The sequence below is a fragment of the Dasypus novemcinctus genome, chromosome 26, assembly GCF_030445035.2.
Source record: "Dasypus novemcinctus isolate mDasNov1 chromosome 26, mDasNov1.1.hap2, whole genome shotgun sequence".
Taxonomy (NCBI): domain Eukaryota; kingdom Metazoa; phylum Chordata; class Mammalia; order Cingulata; family Dasypodidae; genus Dasypus; species Dasypus novemcinctus.
The window spans coordinates 7255569-7277107 of record NC_080698.1 but is presented as its reverse complement, the minus strand read 5'-3'; the positions used below and the strand labels follow the sequence as shown (position 1 = coordinate 7277107).

At 45.4% G+C, this 21539-nt stretch overlaps 1 protein-coding gene across 3 annotated transcripts in view; it reads left to right on the top strand.

The window, feature by feature from the left end:
• Positions 1–21539, top strand: part of LRRC2 (leucine rich repeat containing 2) — an 84233-nt gene that overhangs the window by 29583 nt on the left and 33111 nt on the right. For all 3 annotated transcript variants that reach the window (XM_071212022.1, XM_071212023.1, XM_004449020.2), the window contains one exon: positions 13668–13811. In XM_071212022.1, the coding sequence (XP_071068123.1) occupies positions 13687–13811 (125 nt within the window). In that variant the 5' untranslated portion in view covers positions 13668–13686. The remainder of the gene's footprint in view (positions 1–13667; positions 13812–21539) is intronic.

The window sequence follows — 21539 nt, the reverse complement described above, 5'->3', positions numbered from 1 at the left end:
CGGGCTCGGCTGTCCACACTGCTCAGAGGCGGTTAACTTTATTTTTGGCTTTTTGGTTTGCTTTTATGTGTAGACTTGGGTTTTGTGCAAAGATTTTCTCAAAGAAATTAGGCTGCCTGATTCTCCCTTTTCCTTTTAATTTCTTTTTCCATTACTGGGAGGTGAGCTTTGATCCCTATTGAGGCTTGACATTCTTTCTTGGATACTTTGATGTTAAAAGCCAAAGCCTCACCCTTTGCACTTTGGTGCTGCTGAAGTGACGATGAGACGAGAGGCAAAGTGGCTAAAGAAAAAGTAAACGCAGAGAGTTCTGGCTGGGTAAGGTGGAGTCGGCCGGCTCCAGTTTCTCTCCCACCCTGTCTTTTTGGCTATAAAATCTGGACAGGATAAAGGAGCCGTCCTACGAAGACGCTGAAAAGCAGGTGGGTGCAAGAGGATAAGAGAAGAAAAGCAGGACCGAAAGCCCTGCGGGGCGGCGTGTTTCCCTCTTCCTTCTCCCCCTGGCATTCCGCAGCCTCGACCCAGCCTGAACCCTGGAACGTGGCCCCTGCAGGACGCGCCCCAGGAAGAGCCCTCGGTTTCCACTCCAGGAGCCGAGAGGCGACATCCCCCTTCTCTCTTTTCTCCATTCGCTCCTGCCAACCAGAGAATTCTGTGGTGGCAGCAGGGACGGAGGGGGCAGTGGGGGCCTCGAGCACCTAAAAGACTCTGCTCAGAGGAGCGGTGGCCACTGAACCCTGCTTGATCTTTCTCCCATAATCCTCCTGCCACTGGGCCTCCTAGGATGCAGCCGTCGGTGGTGCGAGGTGGGGTAACAAGCTGGGGACAGCAAAGGGGCTGTCCAGGGGCCCAGAAAGTGTCGGGGAGATCATGGAGAAGGAGGAGCTGGGGAAAACGACCCCCTTGAGTTGTGTGTGAACTCCTGGGCGCCCCGAGCTGCACTGACACTGCGGACGGAAGGCCGGTTACGCTCTGCCCATGTCCCAGTGGCCACTGGGTGGCGCTCCTGGACCACATCTGAATAATGCTGCAAGGACTGGAAACCACACGCTAATCTCCTCCAGCACAGGGCAGGTCGGAACTGGAGGTCAGAACCCAACCAAATTGATTTCCTACTGTTTGCCAGGTACAAACTTACTGCTTCTCAGATCTGAATGTACCTTTCAATAGATACACTCTGTGGTACGCAGTGGAATTCTATTAAGTATTTCTCCTCTAAGGTAAGCAGGTTGTTAAACTTTCTCAGGAGAAGAAAGTTGGAGAAACATGCAGGAGGACGAGGCCTTCTGCAATTTCCTTTACAGGCTGGAGGGCAGCAAGGTTGATCCTGTGGCTGTGAGGACACCGGTGGCACCTGCCCAAGCCACAGGCTCCGAATGCAATCCTGTGACCTTGTAGCCTTGGCCTGGCAATGACCTTTCCTGGTTCTCTCGACCTAGAAAAAAGGTCCGTCATGCGGGCTGCGTACTCTGAAGGCCTGCTCACACTCCTCTCTAGACTCTGTAAACCTCCACGTGCCCTGCCCACAGCCAACTTTGACCCAGAGGGTTGCATACCGAGCTGCTACTGTTCCCACAAGCTCCTGCTTGGCTGGGCACTCTGCAGGCCTCCTGCCTCTGCTGAAAGTAGACTCTTACTGCCACCTACATCTTTGATTGCTGATCAGCTGTTTCTCCACTTGCATTGTGGAGAATAGCCTATAGGTTGTCTAACAACTGCAGACGAGCTCTGGCCTTACCAAATCTGACAAATTCTCTGCTATTTGGTAGGCTGAACTTCACTGAGGTCTGAACTACTTCCAAGTTAGTTCTTTCTTGTATACTCTCCCTTAACCTTGGAGTATGAATGGAAAGATAGAGAGTATCAGCAAAGAGATAGATTTAAAGAACCAAATGGAAATTTTAGAACTAAAAAAGACAATAACTGAAATTAAAAACTCACTGGATGGACTCATAAAAACAATGGAAATGGCAAAGGGAGGAACTAAGAAACTTGAAGCTAGAATACTGTAAATTACCTACCTGAAAAGAAAAGCAAAAATGTTTAAAAAAATGAAACAGGGTGTCAAAAATCTGTGGAACAATGCCAAAAGGTATAATATTTGTGTCATCACAGCCCCAGAAGGAGAAGAGAAAGAGAGCAGTGCAGAAAAAAATCATCAAAGAAGTAATGACTGAAAACTTCCCAAATTTGGCCAAAGGCATAACCTACTGATTCAAGAAACTAAGTGAATACCAAACAGGACAAACTCAAAGAAATCCATCATGATTAAACTGAGGAAAACCAAAGACAAAGAAAAAAATCCTGAAAGCAACCAGAGAAAAATGATACATTACCTATGGTGTGTGGGGGGGAGGCAATGATTCATTTCAGATGACTTCAGACTTCTCATCAGAAATCAAGGAGGCCAGGAGAAAGTGGCACAACATTTTTAGAGTGCTGTAAGAAAAGAGCAGTCAATTCAGAATTCTGTATCCCCCCGCCCCAAATATCCTCAGGAATGAAGGTGATGAAAGACATCCTCAAATAAAGGGAAACAGAGAACTTGTCAGCAAACATCCTCTAAAAAAATTGCTAAAGGAAGTTTTTCAGACAGAAAGAGTGATACCAGATAGAAACTTGAAACATCTGATGTGATACATAAGATAACTACAGCATAAAGGTGGGAGCACAGCAGGGCCTATACAGTAGTAAGCTTTCTACATTTCACTTGAAATGGTAAATTATTGATCCTAATAGAGTGTGAAAAATTACCTACGAGTGTTGTAACCCCTAGGGCAATGATAGGGTAAAAAACTATACGAAAAGACATAGTTTAAAACACAATAAAGAAAGTAAAATGGTATACTAAAATCTGTTTACACAAAAGAAGTCAGGAAAGGGTAAAAGTGTTTTGAAAAAAATAGGGAGTAAACAGAAAAATAATACTATTAGTATTTATATGAAAAGTTAACTAGTCCTAACACACCAGTAAAAGACAGATTGTCAGGATGCATTAAAAATGATCCAACAAATTCTGTCTGTAAAATCTTAGGTCAAATAAAGTCATATAATTAGGCTAAAAGTAAAAGGATAGAATAAAGAAAGGGAAAAAAAAACACAAAATGGGAGAAAACTTTTAAATCATATATCTAATAAAAGAATTGTAGCTACAATATATAAAGAAGTACTACAACTCAACCATAAAAGATAAATAAGCCAGTTAAAAATGGGCAAATGATCTGAATAGCTATTTCTCCAAATAAGATATACTAATGGCCAACAAGCACATGAAAAGATACTCAACATCTTTAGGCATCAGTAAAATGCAAATCAAAACCGTAATTAGATACTAATTCATACCTACTGGGATGACTAAAATAGAGACAGACAATGACAGATGTTGCCAAGGTGTGGAGACATTGGGACCTTCATGTGCTGCTGGTGGGAATGTAAATGATGTAACCATTTTGGAAAACAGTCTGGCAGTTCCTGTAAAGGTTAAACGTAGAGTTGTCATATGACCCAGCAATTCTACTCCTAGGTTATACCCAAGAAACTTAAAATATGTCCACACAAAAACCAGACCTGCACGTGAATATTGATAGTGGCATTATTCACAATAGCCAAAAAGGGGAAACAACCCAAATGTCCATCAGCTAATGAATGTGGAGATATGACTGGTATACCCATTTAGTAGGATGTATTTTAATGGTACAAAGAAGTGAAGTGCTGATACACGCCATTACATGAATGAACCTTTTTTTTTTTGAGGTACCAGGGGCTGGGGCTTGAACCCGGGACCTTGTATGTAGGAAGCCGGTGCTCAACCGCTGAGCTGCATCAACTTCCCTGAGTTGGCTCTCTCATTTTTTTTTTTTTTTAAGATTTATTTTATTTATTTCCCTCCCTTTCCCCCCTGTTGTCTGTTCTCTGTGTCCATTTAGTGTGTATTCTTCAGTGTCTGCTTACATTCTTGTCAGGCGGCACTGGGAAACCGTGTCGCTTCTTTTTGTTGCGTCATCTTGCTGTGTCAGCTCTCCGTGTGCGCAGCGCCACTCCTGGGCGGGCTGTGCTTTTTTTCACACAGGGCGGCTCTCCTTGTGGGGTGCACTCCTTGCGCACGGGGCACCCCTATGTGGGGGACACCCCTGCATGGAACAGCACTCCTTGTGCAGCAGCACTGCACATGGGCCAGCTTGCCACATGGATCAGGAGGCACTGGGTTTGAACCCTGGACCCTCCATATGGTAGAAGGATGCTCTATCAGTTGAGCCACAATCGCTTCCCTCTCATTTGTTTTTGCTTGTTGTCTGTCTTTGTTTTTCCAGGAGGCACTGGGAACTGAACCCGGGACCTCCCATGTGTGAGGCAGGCACCCAACCACGGGAGCCACAGCCACTCCTGGCAAATGGATGTTGAAAATATTATGCTAATTGAAAAGAAGCCAGTTATGAAGGACCATATGTTCTATGATTACGTTTGAATGAAATAGCCAGGAAGTCTACAGAGACACAAGCAGGCTAGTGTTGCCTAGAGCTGGGGACCTGGTGGGGCTGCGCTGAAGGGTGACGGCTAAGAGGTGGGAGGTTTCTTTTTGGATAATAAAAATATTCTAAAATTGACTCTGATTATGGTTGCACAACCTGTGAATATACTAAAAGCTACTGAATTGTACAGTTTAAGTGGGTGATCTATAGCTATTTGAATTATAATCTAAATAAAGCTGTTATTAAAAAAGAGTTAAAAGATTGGAAAGATATACCACGCAAACATTAATCAAAAGGACTCTGGAGTGGCCATTTCAATGCAATACAAGATAGACTTCAGAGCAAAGAAATTTACCAGGGATAAAGAGGGGCATCAAGGGGAGTGGATGTGGCTCAAGCAGTTGAGCGCCTGCTTCCCGCACGGGACGTCCCAGGTTCAGTTCCTGGTGGCTCCTGAAAAACAACAAAAACAAACAACAATGGGAAACGGACTTTGACCCAGTGGTTAGGGCGTCCGTCTACCACATGGGAGGTCTGCGGTTCAAGCCCCGGGTCTCCTTGACCCGTGTGGAGCTGGCCCATGTGCAGTGCTGATGCGCGCAAGGAGTGCTGTGCCACACAGGGGTGTCCCCCGCGTAGGGGAGCCCCATGCGCAGGGAGTGCACCCATAAGGAGAGCCGCCCAGCGTGAAGGAGGGAGCAGCCTGCCGAGGAATGGCGCCGCCCACACTTCCCGTGCCGCTGACGACAACAGAAGCGGACAAAGAAACAAGACGCAGCAAATAGACACAGAAAACAGACAACTGGGGGAGGGGAAGGGAATTAAATAAAATAAAATAAAAAAAATAAATAAATCTTTAAAAAAAAAAACAAACAAAAAAAACAAACAAACAACAAGCAAAACAAATGAAAAAAACACAACAACCCGGGAGCTGATGCAGCTGAGTGGTTGAGTGCCAGCTTCCCACATATGAGATCCCAGGTTCGATCTCTGGCCCCCCTTAAAAAAAGAGGACCCCCCCCCTAAAAAAAAGAGGGACATAATATTAATAGTCATTTCACCAAGAAAGTCTCTAAACACATAAAAATTAACCAACTCACTTTTAGTAATCCATGGGTCAAGGAGGAAATCTCAAAGAAAATTAGAAAATATTTAAATGAATGAAATATAAGTACAACATACCAAAATTTGCAAGATGCAACTAAAGCAGTGCTGATAGGAAAACCTATTGCATTAAATGATTATATTAGAAAATAGATGCAAATCAATAGTTTAAGATTCTACTTTATAAAACTAGTAGGAAAGTGGAGCAAAATAAACCCAAAGCAAGCAGAAGGAAGAAACTAATACATTTAATTAATGAAACTTAAAGTAAAATTAATCAGAGAAAAAAATCTAATTAATCAGAAAAATTGATGAGCAAAAATTAATCATCTGGTTTTTTGAAAAGTTCATTAAAATTGATAAACCTCTGGCAAGATAAACAAAAAAATGAAAGAAGATGGGAAGCAGATTTGGCCCAAGGGATAGGGCGTCTGCCTACCACATGGGAGGTCCAAGGTTCAAACCCAGGGCCTCCTGACCCATGTGGAGCTGGCCCATGCGCAGTGCTGATGTGTGCAAGGAGTGCCGTGCCATGCAGGGATGTCCCCTGCGGCGGCTTGCTCGGTCGGTAGAGGTGGGGGTCTGGCTGCGGACGAGGGGTCGGTCCCACTTGGGACGAGGGGTCGGTCCCACTTGGGATGAGCGGTCGGTCCGGCAGCAGACGAGGGGTCGGTCTCACAGGGGTTGCGCGGTTCGGCTGACGGGGTCGCCCGGAGAAGCAGGCGACGAACTGGGGACAAGGGAGGCCAGGCCCTTGTCGGGGGCTCTCAGGACTGGAGGGCGCACGGCAGAAGAACTACCGCGGAGACAAGGTAAACACGCAAGTCCACTTTATTGAGGGAGAGGCAACAGTTTTATAGGGGCTGGGGAAGGCTGATTGGTCGAAGCCACGCCCTGTTCTGATTGGTTGCCGGCGAAAGGTCAGTGGGCGGTACTGGACGGGGGAGGGGTGGTGGTTAGGGATTGGCTGTCGCTGTTGCTGGGGGAAGGGGCAGGGTTTAGGGATTGGTGGCTGCTGTTGCTGGGGTGGAGGGCAGACTTGAGTTTCCCGCCCACGCCTGGCTGTTGCTGCTGTCGGGGAGGGAAAAGGGCAGACTGGAATTTTCCGCCCTGCGCCTGCGCAGGGAGAAAGAAGAAGAAGGGTGCCGCCCCACAGGCATCGTGTGGCACCATTCGGGAGGAGGGGTGGCCGCGGAAGCATGGCTGCCGAGAAGGGGAGACCCGAGGGCACTCTGCGCCCATGCCGAGCTCCCTTCAGGGGTGGCGGTGAGTCCGACCAGCCATCCTATTATGGGGGCAGCGGCTTGGCCTGCCGCGGCTGCTCCCCTGCTGGGCCAGCAAACCACACTTCAGCCCAAGGGGTGACCGCAGTCCCCCACGTAGGGGAACCCTACATGCAAGGAGTGCACCCTTTAAGGAGAGTTGCCCAGCACGAAAAAAGTGCAGCCTGCCCAGGAATGGTGCCGCACACACGGAGGTTGACGCAGCAGGATGACACAACAAAAAGAGACAGATTCTGGGTGCCACGAACAAGAACACAGGCGGACACAGAAGAACACACAGTGAATGGACAAAGAGAGCAGACAACTGGGGGGGGGGTGATGGGGAAGGGTAGAGAAATTTAAAAAAATGAAAGAAGATACAAATTACTAATCAGATATAAGAGGAGCTATTACTACAGACATTAAAAGGAAAATTAGGTAATTAAAAAAAAAATACTGTATTAGTCAGCCAAAGGGGTGCTCATGCAAAATACCAGAAATTGGTGGTTTTTATAAAGGGTATTTATTTGGGGTAGGAGATTACAGAGACCAGGCCATAAAGCATAAGTTACCTCCCTCACCAAAGTCTATTTTCACATGTTGGAGCAAGATGGATGCCAATGTCTGTGCTGGTTCAGGCTTCCTGGGTTGATGGGCTCAGCCCTCTGTTTTCTCCACAAAGTCAGCAGGAGACTATCATGTGAACAGCTCTGTCTCTCTCCCTGGGGTTTCTGCCATGTCTAAGGAGCCATCTCTATTCCTCTGTGTTCTTCTCTTGGCTCAGGTCCTCTCTTCCCGGGGCTTGCTTTTCTTTCCTCTGTGTGCTGACTTCACGGGGCTCCAGCTTAAGACTTCAGCATCAAACTCCAACATCAGAAACCCCCAGCTCTGTCCTTTGCCGTGTCTTTTATCTGTGAGTACCCACCCACCAAGGGATGTGGACTCAACATCCTAATGACATGGCCTAATCAAAGCCCCAATCATAGCTCAGTCATGCCCAGGTACAGATGAGATTACAAACATTGTCCAATATCTAGTTTTGGAATTTGTAACCATATCAAACCTGCTACAAATGCTATGCACATATATTTGATGACTTAAATGAAACAGACCAAATCCTTGAAAATTATAAACTGACAAAACATAGCAAAGATGAAACAGATAGCCTGCATAGATCTATAATTAAAGAAATTGAATAATCTTCTAAAACAATTCTCCAGGTTAAGACTTACAGAAGAAAAAACTGCTATTCCACACAATCTTTTCCAGAAAATAGAAGAGGAGGGAACATTTCTCAACTCATTTTGTGAGGATGGCATTACTTTGATACCCAAACTAGATATGACAGTACAAGAAAAGAAAACTTTTGACCAATATTCCTTGTTAATATAGGCAAAAATATTCAGCAAAATTTGAGCAAGTTGTATGCAGAAAAATATAAAAAGAATAATTCACTATGACAAGAGGGACTTATCTTGGGAATGCAAAGTCTATCAAGGTGATCTACCATATTAACAGTGAAAAGACCTCATGATCATCTCAATTGATGCACAAAAAGCATTTGACAAAACTCAATGTCTGTTTGCTATAAAAACTTACATAAAACTAGGAATAGATGGTAGGTTTCTCAACCTGATAAAGGACATCTACAAAATTCCACAGCTAGCCCCCTACTAACTGGTGAAAGACTGGCTTTTCCCCTAAAACCAGGAGCAAGGCAAGGATGTGCACTCCCACCACTCCTATTCGACATAGCACTTTTGGGTTCTAGGTGATGCAGTAAGGCCAGAAAAAGGACATAAAGGCATATAGTTTGGAAAGATGGAAATGAAGTCTCTGTCTTTGCTGGTGACAGGATTGTCTATGTAAAAAAAGTCCCAAAGACTGTAGAAAAATTACTCCTAGATCTAGTACGTGAGTTTGAGGAAGTTGTAGGAAAAAAGGCCATAGCAATATTGATTGTATTTCTGTATCTTAGCAATTGGAAGCTAAATTAGCAAAAAATTACCACTTACAATAGCTCCAAAACATTGAAATAATAAGGTACAAATCTATCAAAATGTGTTTATGAATGTATGTTGAAAGCTAACAAAACACCATTGAGGGAGTGGATGTAGCTCTTGCTTCCCATGTACAAGGTCTCAGGTTGAATCCCAGGTACCTCCTAAAAACAAACAAACAAAAAAACCCAACTTTCACTGGGGAGTGGATGTAGCTCAGTGGTTAAGTGCCTACTTCCCATGTATGAGGTTCTGGGTTCAATCCCCGGTATCTCCTAAACTCCCCCACCTTCCTCCAAACCCCCAAAATAAAACACCATTGAAAGAAATCAAAGAAGAACTAAATAAATAGAGACATCCATGGATTGGGAGACTCAACCTACTAAGGATTCCCAAATTTACCTAGAGATTTAACTCAGTTCCAATAAAAATCCCAGCAGGTTTTCTTTGTAAATATAGGTGAAATGATTCTGAAATTTATGTGGAAAGACAGTGGCATGAGAACAGCCCCAATTTTCAAATGAATAATAAAGTTGGAGGTGTCACACTGTTATTTTGAGACTCACATAAAAAGTGTATTATCGAAACAGTTGTTACTGGTGAAACACTAGGCAAATAAGTGAATGGAACAAAATGGTCTAGAAACAGGCTCAAATTTTTGACAAAGGTGTAAATGGGGAATGGATAATTTTCTCAACAATTGAATATTGATAAGCAAAAAAGGAACCTTTATCTAAACCCTAAATCTCGCACCTTATACAAAAATTAAATAAAAAAGGATCATAGATGTAAATGTAGAACATAATAAAAGTTTTTGGAGAAAACATAGGGGAGATTCTTTGTGACTTTTGGTTAGGCAAAGAGTTCTGAAGTTCTTAGACATGGCACCCAAAACAATGCATAAAAGAAAAACATTGATAAATTGGATATCATTGAAATGAAAACTTTTGCTCTACAAAGGACACTGATAAAATAACAGAAAGCAAGCTACAAATTGGGAAGTAAATATATTAAGCAACTTACATGTCTGACAAAGTGCTTGTATCCAGAACATATGAAGAACTTCCAAAATTTAACAGTAAGCAGACAGCCTAATTAAAGAAATGGCCAAAAGACTTGAACAGACACTTCACCGATGGATGTATATAGACATCAAATAAACACTTGAAAAGATGTTAAGCATTATTAGCCATTGGGGAAATTAAAATTAAAATCATGCTGATATACCACTACATACCTGTTAGAATGACCCAAATTAAAAATACTGACAAAGCAAAACCCTGGTGAATTTGCAGAGTAACTGGAACTTTCATATGTTGCTGGTAGAGGCACTCTTGAAAACAATTTGGCTTTTTCTTATAAAGTTAAACATACTTATATCAGTTGTCCCAGCACTTCTAGGGGAGAGAAAGGAAAATTTGTGTTCACACCAAAATTGAACACAAAATTGATAGAAGCTCTATTTGTACTTGCCAAAACCTGGAAACAACCCAGATGGCTTTCAATGGGTAAATCAATAAATGCATTCCTGTACATCCACGCAATGGAAAACTACTCAGCCAATATATAAAACCAACAAACTATTGCTGCAGTAACTTGGGTGAATCGCAAAGGCATTATCCTGACTGAAAGAAACAAGTCTCAAAAGAGTATACTGTATGATTCCATTTTTCCAACAAAACTGGTGTTGCCAGAGGTTAGGGATGGGTGAGGGTATGAGTGCAAAGGGCAGAATGTGAGTTTTCAGGGCGACTTAACCGCCATGTGTCTGATTGTGGTAGTGCTTGGCCAAATCTAGCCACATGTTCAAATTCATGGGCTTACACTCCATTCACCCCCAAATGTCAAGTTTACTGTTTGTTAATTTTTAAATCCTAAATGAAGAAGTGTGGTGGGGAATGTGGCTAAGGGGAGGTCCAAAGGGACCGCACCTGGACAGGTCTTCTGATGTGCTGGGATTGGCCCGCCTCTCTTGCCAGTGGGGGCGGGCGAGCTACCTGGTAACCCCAGCGCCTCCTCGTTGGGGCCTCTGCAACCTCAGCTCATTTCGCTGCGTTCTGTGCATTTAGCTCTTAGACTTACCCAGGATTTTGGTGTCGATGAACAGAGGTGGCAAACAGTTTGAAACAGACAAGTAGAAAAGCTCTGTGACTTGGGGCAGTCTACAGAAACTGTGCTTCAGTTTCCTTGAGGAACATCCCCCCAAATTAAAAGAGAGACATCTCCTCCAGGAGTGTGGTGGAGAACACAGGCCATGGCACCTGGTTGCCAGCACGTCCTCAAGGGCAGCCTCCACTTCCCACTTCCCTCATTCTCACAGCCATGATGGGCAATGCCACATGGATGTTGTGGCACACTGTTGCCCCGAAAGAGACCTCTGTAAGTGATAGCCGCATTGTAGAGTCTAGAAAGAAGCAAATGCTTGACATCCTAGTGAGGCCAAAGGGCAGCTTTAAGCAATGGAGTAAAATCCCAGAGACCTGCACACGTTACCTGACGCTGCATGTTTAGCCATGAGTTGGCACATCCTGAACTTTTAACAATAATGAAAAAAAGTACTTGTTATTCTTCAGAAAATCTGGAGAACATTGGAGCAAGGGAGATTAAAAAGAAAAGAGGTCAGATGCCCAGGAAGATCCATCTGATTCCCATAGACTTGAAACCAGTTTTAGGGAAAGGAGATTGAAGGGAGACCAAAGGTAGAGTCATATGTCAGAAATGAAAGGAAACAGTGGTAAATTGAGGTCAGCATTTTCCTCCTTCAGACTAAAATGATGGGCTTCAAATGCTCAGCTGCACAAATGAAAGCTAGGTCTGCTACTCCTTGGTGAGCCATTTATGGAGAGGACACATGACAGCCAGAAGATTAGATGTTCCGTGTTTATAACTCCACTGACTACTATTTAGAAGTGAATTTAGTGTCTGGAATTGGAGAAGGTATCCAACAACTCTGCTGTTTACAACTGACACCATGTGTTGTGCAGAGCAGGAAATGGATTTAGTCAGATTTCGATGCTACGGGTGGGGGAAGTTAAAATAGTATGCTGAAAATTATTTTGCTTAGATAATGGGCAAGTGTAGCTTAGTGGACTGTACATGGTAATGTGCTTTTATGTCCTGATTTGTGTGTGTATTTTGCAATGAACAAATGATTGCTTGAAACAAGCCGTAAAGATGAAATGGAAAAGTAAAAATAAGAGAGGAGGCTCCTTGAGTAGCCTGAAGTGAGACAATCTGGATGCAGATCTTCATTCATTCGTTCATTCCTTATTCATTCAACAAGTATTTCTAGAGGGCTTATTTTGTGTCAGGAACCATGTTAGGGGGATACAGACAAAAACTTTCAGGGCCTCTGTGTTTCATTTGATGAAATTAAGACTAAATCAGCTCTAAGGTCCCATTTGGATGGGAGAGCCAGGATACAGCTGAGCTTTCCCTTTTTTTGGTGAACCAGGTAAACAGATCAGCAGCTTCTGAGGCTGCATCTGAGGGGAAACCAGGAGGCAGGTCCCTGGGTGTGAGGTCAGGCTCCTGCAGGACACGCTCAGGGGAGCTCAGTCTTCTTCCTTCGTGGTGGCCCGTGTGTAGCTTCAGGTGGCGAGGAAGGGACGAGGCTGGCCAGAAGCAGAGGGGTGAGTCGGGGTCAGCGCTGTGCGGAGAGAGGGTGGAGGAGGATGGAGAAGGCAGTCCCCCCTCCAAGGGGGAGAAATGAACTGCAGTTTCCAAAGGGAGACACAGTTATGTCCACATGTCCTGTACTTAAGGAAGGAAAGAGCATCCAAATATATTTAGAAGACATTTCTGACAAATAAAAGGGGAGTTTTCTAGTTCATTCTTTTTTATTTATTTTTATTTTGAAAGAAATTTTAGATTACATAAATGAAAATACAGGGGATCCCCATATACCTCACCCATCCCCCTCCCATACTTTTCCCCACTAACAACATCTTTCATTACTGTGGTGCATTTATTACAATTGATGAGCACATATTGAAGCATTGCTGCTAACCGTGGTCTATGGTTCACATGATAGTTTACACTTTGCACTGCACCATTTTATAGGTTTTGACAAATGGCCTATATCTGTCATTGCAATATCATGCAGAACAATTCCAGTGTCCCCAAAATGCCCCATGTTACACCTATTCTTCCCTCTCCCTCCCCTAGAACCTCTGGTGACCACCGCCTTTATGTCAGTGTCACAAGCTCTTCCATTGCTAGAATAATAATGTCTACTTTAGTCCATAGTTGCATTCCCCCTTATGTTCGTTCATGCCTCAATCCTGAGGATTTGGCGTGGTGATGCCCACTCTGCTTCCAGTTGAGAGAGTCTAACACATTCTTAGTTAAGTGAAAAAGTAATCGTAATACTGCCTCTGATCTTTTTAATTGAGGTTTATCTAAGAACTAAAACGTTGTGTTCTACTAGTCTACTTTAGTGGGTGTGAGTGTGTGTACGAGAGAGTGCGCGCTCTGATTCATTCATCACACTAACCCTTGAGTAAGTCACAGCCAGCTGGAAAGATGAGTCGCGTGTGCTAGTAAATGCAACAGCGTGGCCCCGTGAGGCTAGGGGGATGCTCGGGGGGCTTTGGGAAGCCAGAGTTCAGCTGGGGGTGGGGAGGGGTGATGTTCTGAAGCAGGTGACGGGGGGTGAGTGCTGAAGCGCAACTTCCACAGAATACCTCAGAACGTTACCAACGCCACCAGATGTGACAGGCGGCCAGCCGTCCCTGAAGGCGGCCAATTCCTTCATATTTACTTCAAAAATTCATGTTAAAGTGGTTTTCTTTGGTGTGTGTATGAAGCTGACATAGTTTTCTTTTAAATAGGTAATTTCCTGCTTCCAAAATGGGACACGAGGTGATCGTATTTGACATTTCTGTCGTCAGGAACTTGTGGGAAACTCGCGTCAAGAAGCACAAAGCGCGGCAGAAGAAGGAGGCAGAAAGACTCGAGAAAAGCGCGTTGGAAAAGTAGGTGTCCTCTGCCCCAGGCCTGCCGCTGGGCAGGAGGCGGGCGCTCGGGCAGGGGTGGCTGTGCGGTGGAGGGGTGCTCCTGTCTGACGGGGTCCAGGTGGACCTCAGAACCCTTGTCCTGCTGCCCGGGACGAGTCCTGGACTCCCTGACAGTGACCCCCATAACCATAAATGCCGATTCCAGGCCCTGCGTGAGGAAGGGGGAGGCAGATGGACACGGTAAGTTCTACAGTAAATTCTGGAGAAGACTGTTAGCTGGCCGCCACCAAATTAGCTGAGTGGACTGTCCGGCTTCCCATGTCCGCATAAGCCAAAGGATGGCAGCGTGGGGCTGTGCTATGTCATGCACTTCAGCCCCGACCCGTTGAGCAGAATGTTAGATCAGATTCCTTGTGTTGGTGCCATTTTTACTTTATTGTAATGATATAATTTGATTAAATTTCTTACCAACCACAACATTCAAGAAAAAAGAGAGTTATCATGTGTAGGAAAATTAAGTTGAATGCTTTGGAAAGACTGTACTTATTATCAATATATGAATTATACCATTGAATTAGCACCACACAAGATGATTACAGTATGACAAGCCTGAAAGGTTGCACATTCAGATGGCTTTGTCTATATCCATAATTTTTATTCACCACGAAGAAGCCAAAACTGGAACTCTTGCCAAGCGCTTATGTGCGTGGTTTGCGCGAGGAAGGCAGAGTGGGATTCTGATCGGTAGACCCCTTCTCAAAGGAAGCCCGTGACCCTACATCAAATTGGCCAATGGGTGTATCTTTGTGTGCTTTAAGTTAAAAAAATGCAGAAGCTGTTACTGTATGTTTACTCTTGGTTCTCCACGTTGTGAAGATTTGGATTTATTCCAATCCTGCTGGGTGGTTAAGCTTCTGCTGTACTCACCCCAGCTGCTCCAGGTAGCTATCATTATCCCCACCTCGTAGGATGAGGAAACTGGGACCCAAGTAACTTGCCCAAGTTGACACAGCTGGTGAGTCGAGGATTTGGCCAAGCCCTCTCCCCTACGTGATGCCAGCGCAGGTAGTTGGAACATCTTTTCACTCGTCACTAATCTGAGATCATCTGATACGGATTTCCAGTTTAGAACCCGCAGTCCCCGTGGTTAAGGGTCTGAGTGATCATGAGGTCCCAGGGCCTGTGGGCTTGGCGTGGCTCTCAGCCCCACTCCGGCTTCCTCCCCACACCCAGCAGGTGCAGTTACTCTGGAGGAGGACAAGCTTGTTGTGTGGGGACCCGAACCCTGGGGGGATGGGGGCGGTAGTGGGTTTAGGGAAGTCGCAGTCACAGAGGTGAACTCCTGGGGGGTTTGGGGACGGGGGCGCTCTGCAGGGAGCGGTGGTCTGCAGACCACGCTCCCCGAGCTGGTTTGGAGTGGCATCTGCCCCTTGACCCCTGTCTTCCGCGGTGGAGGTGAGCAGCTTTGCGCCAGCATCACACATCTCGAGTACAAGGACCGACCCTGCACTGGGCCTGTGTTGTGTCTCATCTTAACCTAAGACAAAAGTTAGGGATTTGCTAGGCTTTTCCAGCTTAAGATAAGAAAAACAGCCACAAGTTGGCTGGGCAGCTAAGGGGGTGGGTGTGTGTTGGCAGGGCATGTGTGTCTGGGGGAGACGGCATCTGATCTGTCTTGAAAAATTTGTTTCTTATAACGTTCAAAAATGGGTGCAGGTGGCAGACTTGGCCCAATGGATAGGGCGTCCACCTACCACATGGGAGGTCCGCGGTTCAAATCCCGGGCCTCCTTGACCTGTGTGGAACTGGCTCATGCGCAGTGCTGATGCGCGCAAGGAGTGCCATGCCACACAGGGGTGTCCCCCGCGTAGGGGAGCCCCATGTGCAAGGAGTGCGCCCCGTAAGGAGAGCCGCCCAGCGCGAAAGAAAGTGCAGCCTGCCCAGGAATGGCGCTGCACACACAGAGAGCTGACACAACAAGATGACGCAACAAAAAGAAACACAGATTCCCGTGCCACTGACAACAGAAGCGGACAAAGAAGAACATGCAGCAAATAAACACAGAGACCAGACAACCAGGGCGGGGGAAGTGGAGAGAAATAAATAAATTAATTAATTAAAAAAAAATACAGAGCATTACTCTGCCTGAGTGAAACTCAAATCATTTAAGGAGAGAGAGGAGACAAGCTGTTGTCAGGCTCGAAGCGAGGAATTTCTCAGCCAGAGAGGTTATTTGCATCTGGGCTAGGATTGTCGGTTAATTTCCTAAGGAAAGGTATTTATTGCATATTTACTGATTTATTCTACTAGAATCAATTCAAGGGGAATATTTCATATTTAATTATATGAGTGATAAAGTGAAAGACAATGACATTTTATTTATTTTAATTATTCTCAAGGAAGAGAATGAGAATTTTTAAAATTAATTTATATTTTCCTGAGTGTACACTTTGGAGAGGATATAGAAGGCATGGGACTGTATAACACAGTGAACCATGTGGTGGAAGATGGACTGTGGTTAACAGGACAATTGTGAGAGTGTTCTCCATGAACTGTAACAAATGTACACTAATACATAGTGTTAGTAATCGGGGTGTATGGAAAAAAATATACCAAGTGTCCATCATGGACCGTAGTTAGTGGTAATAGTCTGATGATGCCCTTTTATAATCTGTAACAAATTTTCCACAGCAATGTAAGGAGTCAGGGGAAGGGCAATGTATGAGAATTGTGCACAAGATGCATGGTTATTTTGTAAGTCACAACTTCTCTAATAAATAAATATTTTCACCTTGACTTTCCTAACATTAGCTTTCAGAGGAAATAATAGAAAACATTTAAAAAGTAAACCCAAAATAGATTTGGTATATAATTATTTTAGTGGGATGTGTCTACTTTCCTTTTTTCTCCATTTTTTAACTGACCATACTGAGATACGTGAAATAGTTATGTCAATATGTGATTTATGATAAAGGAAAGATGTATTATATGGGGCTTAACTGATACCATTTCAGTGCAGTGTCATAATCTACCTCCAGTTTCAGTCTATGAAATGAGGAAAGAAAAATTAGAGACATTAAACTGAAAAGTGCTCAGTGAATAGAGGAATTTGCAGGGGCTATGCTGTTGGTTGTGAAAAGTTTGGAGCATTTCTTCTAAGAGGTGTTCAGTCAGCATGACTTAGACCTTGGGCAGGCGCCTCTTCCCTAGTGACAGTCAGATCTGGATCTACAAGAAGATAAAAATATTTTTATCATATGGTTATAAAAATATTTAAATCAGGAAAGCAGTAGTCCCCAGCCCGTGCGACCCACTTCTGAGTTTCTTCTGCTATTAAATTCACTTCTATGTGCTGATTTTTGAAATTTATCCCTTTTATTGCATTATTTGCAAACTTCATATGGAGATGCGGAAGCCCTAACCGGTTGAGGGCTGAGTGCTGTCCCGCCAATTAGCTCCCTGTGATTAAAACCTGGCTGTTGCTAGCGAGTGCCAGCAGTAAAATATTTTGTTTTTCAAATGCTCCCCTTTCATCCAGCTTACTGGCAAGATGATACTCCAGTGATAGCCAGGGTGGTTTCTTATGAGCAAAAAGTCTGGTAAGTGGCAATTGCACTAGACCCGAGGGAGGGAGCCCCGCAGAAATCTGGGAACAAGAGTTGTAGGTGAATGTAACAGCCAGGGCAAATATCCCAGGGCAGGAATCTGGAGGATACGAGATTCTGGATGTATTTTGAAGGTAGAACTGACCATATTTGTTGATAGATTTGATATGGGCATGAAAGAAAGCAGGGAGTTAAACACACTCCTGAGTTGTTGTTCTTTTTTTAATCAGAGTAACTGGAAACCTGGAGGTACGTTTTACTGAGATGGGGAAGAAGCAAGTTTTGAGGGTGAAGATCAAGAGTTTGGGTTAGAACATTGTTGGAAATTGAATCATGTTCCCTACAAAAACACACGTTCAGATCCTAACCCCAGGTCCTCTGGGCATGAACCCAGGCATAAATACGACCTTCGGCGATGTTAGTAAGGTCCGCCCAAACTGAAAGGGGGCGAGCCCTAATCCAATATAGCTGAAGTCCTTAAAAGCTAAAAAAACAAAACAAAAAAAGGACATGGAAGAGAAGGTCACAGGGAATCAGTGGGGTGCAGTGGCTAGAGATACAAATCTGGGCACTGTCTTTTGATGTATTCTTTGTAATACATCGAAAGAATATGAGTGGGATGGAGGAGCGTGGAATGAGTGGACCTGGAGAGGCTCAAGGGCTGGGTGCCCGGGACCTCTGGCGCTGGGGCAGGAGCACGGCCCCGCTGTGAGGAGGGGACGTGGTCCCTCCACCTCCCCGGCAGTACGGAGGCCCCGGCGGCCACACGAGGGCCAGTGGCAGCCCACAGCCCTACAGCCGCGTCCCCACCCCTGAGGTCCTCGGGACAGGCCTGGAGTGGAGGTGTCCCCCGGCTTGGTGGAGAACGGGCAGGCTGGAAGAGGGGGCAGTGTCCACCTCCTCACTGAACAGAGCTGGTAAGCCAGGGATGCAGTGTACTGAGACCCTTAGAGCTCTGGTTTCTTGTCCTTGGACTCCCAGGATCCAGAATGTGGCGTTCAGAGGGTCACCTAGCCTCTGCCACTTCACAGACACACGGGGGTCCCGAGAGACAGGGACCCGCTCACTGTCTCTTCAGTGACATGAAACACAGACACCTGCCTTGCAGGTGGGGCCTGCCCTGGCCCCAGCAGGTGCCCTGGTGGGAGCAAGACGAGGAAGCAGGCAGAGGGCAGTTTCCAGGCCTGTGCCCCGGAGGGGTGGGATTTGGCCTGCATGTCATCTGGGTCTGGCCAGGACATGGGTTCCTGACATGGCCCTTCAGATCCCCGGGAAGGGGGCAGCCAGCAACCGGGGCCAGGGCCCAGGTCCATCAGAAGACGCCACACCAAGTACCACCCCCCTTCTTGAGGTCTTAAGGTACTTGGAAATTCCGAGGTTGAGGAGAAGAGGAAGAGCCAGCACTGGCTAGAGAGGTAGGAGGGAAGCTAGCAGAGTAAGGTGTCTTGGAAGCCAAGAGAAAAATAGACTTCAAGGAGAGGGAAGCAAAGGCTTCCTACATCACATGCTGCAGATGAGGCAGATAAGATAAGGGCTAGGTTTGACCTTTGGAATTTAGTGAAGTGGAGGTCATTGAGGTCACCAGTTAAAAAAAAAAAGTGGTAAAGGTTACCAAAGTGAGTTCAACAGAGAGTGGGAAGAAAAGAATTGTAGATCTGCTGCAGACAACTCTTTCATGCAATTATGCTGTAAAATGGAGCAAAGAAATAGGGCTGATGGGAGACATGAAGGTTTTATTTAAGATGGGAGAAGTAGCCTCATGCTTGTGTGCTGAAGGGGACGATCCACTAGAAGGGAAAACTTATTTATTTATTTATTTCTCTCCCCATCCCCACCCCGTCTGCTCTCTCTGTCCATTCGCTGTGTGTTCTTCTGTACCCACTTGTGTTCTTGTCAGTGGCACTGGGAATCTGTGTTTCTTTTTGTTGTGCCATCTTGCTGCGTCATCTCTCCATGTGTCAGTGCCACTCCTGGGCAGCCGCACTTTTTGCGCGCTGGACAGCTCTCCTTCTGGGGCACACTCCGTGCGCGCATCAGCACTGCATGTGGGCCAGCTCACCACACGGGTCAGGAGGCCCTGGGTTTGAACCCTGGACCTCCCATGTAGTAGGCGGATGCTCTATCAGTTGAGCCAAATCCGCTTCCCTAGAAGGGAAAACTGATGAGGGAAAACTACTGCAGCAGTGTCCTTCAGTCAGCGAGACGAGGGGCTTAGTAATCATGGGGAGGGGGGCTGCACATAGGATCTTGGAGAGTTCATCCCGAGGAACAGACACCACAGAGTCCACTGACACTGAAGCAAGTAGGCTAAGATGTGGTGTTGGGAGCTAGCAGAAGTTCTCTTCTTTTTCACCTCTTTCCTACATGAAATAGGAAGCAGGGTCATGAGCTGAAGCTGACTTTGGAGTAGGCGGTGATGGAAGTTTGATTGAAAAGGAGGAAATGTGAAACATTCTTCAAGGGACTTGAGAAAAGTGATGGGCTAAGGAAGTACAGCACTGACCGCTGAGCAACAGTAAGAGGCTCCTGTGGCTAATGGTCATCTGTTGAGGGTGATCCCAGTTTGCAGGGCTCCATGCTCATTTACTGCATGGGTCTAGGTGAAGGATGGGGGAGAATTAAATGTAAACTAAATTTAGGTGTGTCCAAGTGGGTACTAGAAAGCAAGAGAGAAGCAAGGGAGTTGAGGGTATATACTAGGAGGTATTGAAATGAAGAGCCATGAAATTAATTTTTATAAAAGCTTTATTGAGGGGGTAACTGGCATACAAAAAACTACTGTATTTAAAGTGTACAGCTTGAAAAGTTTTGACATACATATACATCAAAGTTTTGACATATGATGATGAAACCATCACTACAATCAAGAGGCCATCATATTCTCCACCCCAACTTCCCCATCGCCCTTGGTAATCCTTTCCTTTTACCCCTCCTCACCCCAACCCCAGGCCATCGCTGCTTTCTGCCACTGTGGATTGCTTTGCATTTATTATGGTTTTGTATAAATGGAATCACAGGGCATGTAATTTGCTTTTGCCTGGATTCTTTCATTCAGCTTGGTGATACTGAATTTCATTCGTGTAGTATGTATCAATAGTTCCTTTTCATTGCTGGGTTTATTCCATTGTATACAACCACAGCCTGTTCATTTATTCACATCATTGTGAATTTGGGTTGTTTCCGGTGTTTGACTGTTATGGATAAAGCTGATATGAGCATATGAACAAGTCTTTCTATGGACATATGGTTCTCTCCTCCTGCGTAAATACTTAGGAGTAGAATGCCTAGATCATGTGTTAAACAGATGTTTAACTATTTAAGAAACCGCCAAACTGTTTTCTAAAACGATTGTAATATTTTACATTCCTGCCATCCACGAATGAGAGTTCTATTTCCTCCTTGCCCTCACCGACACTTAGGATGTCCAGTCTTTTTATATTTGCCATTCTAATTGGTGTGTAGTTTGCTGGTGATGAATTCTTTCTGCTATTATATATCTAAAACATCTTTATCTTGCTTCGTTTGAAGGATGTCTTTGCTGGGTGTAGAATTGTGTTGGCAGTTCTCCCCCCTTCTTTCCGTTTTTTTGGGAGCACAAGGGGCTTCAGGCTGCTCTTCACAACAGAAGTAGCCAGGGAAGGGGTGGTCTTACTTTGACTGCAGGGGCACCGGTGATTCCTCTGAGTTATGAGACTGTTTACTCATTTCTTGAGATTTAGTCAAAGGGCACTGTTAGAAGTACTATTGCTATAGTGGTTGAGAAGCTGGAAAAATATTTTTCTGTGTTGTATCAGAATATAGGTGGGCCAGCCCTGGGACCCAGCTGCCTGCTGGGGTCTGGCAGGTAACCCGCCTTCAGGAGGTTGGGTCCAGGAAAGCAGATGGAGCAGGTACCACGAGTGTAGGCAGAGCAGTCCAGAGCCCAGAATAGCCACGAGACAGCAGCATACCACAGGGTAGCACTGCATGTGGCCTCTGCCAACGGGCCTAATGTGAGAGCAGCTGCATTTGGCCCGTGGATTCTGGGAGCCCTGAATCCACTGACGTTGGGCAGGGCCAGGAGGAGGGAGAAGACTCCCAGGGAGCTCTGTCCCCACCTAAAGCCAAGACGGAGAGAGGTCCCTGGAAAGCCCTCACGTTT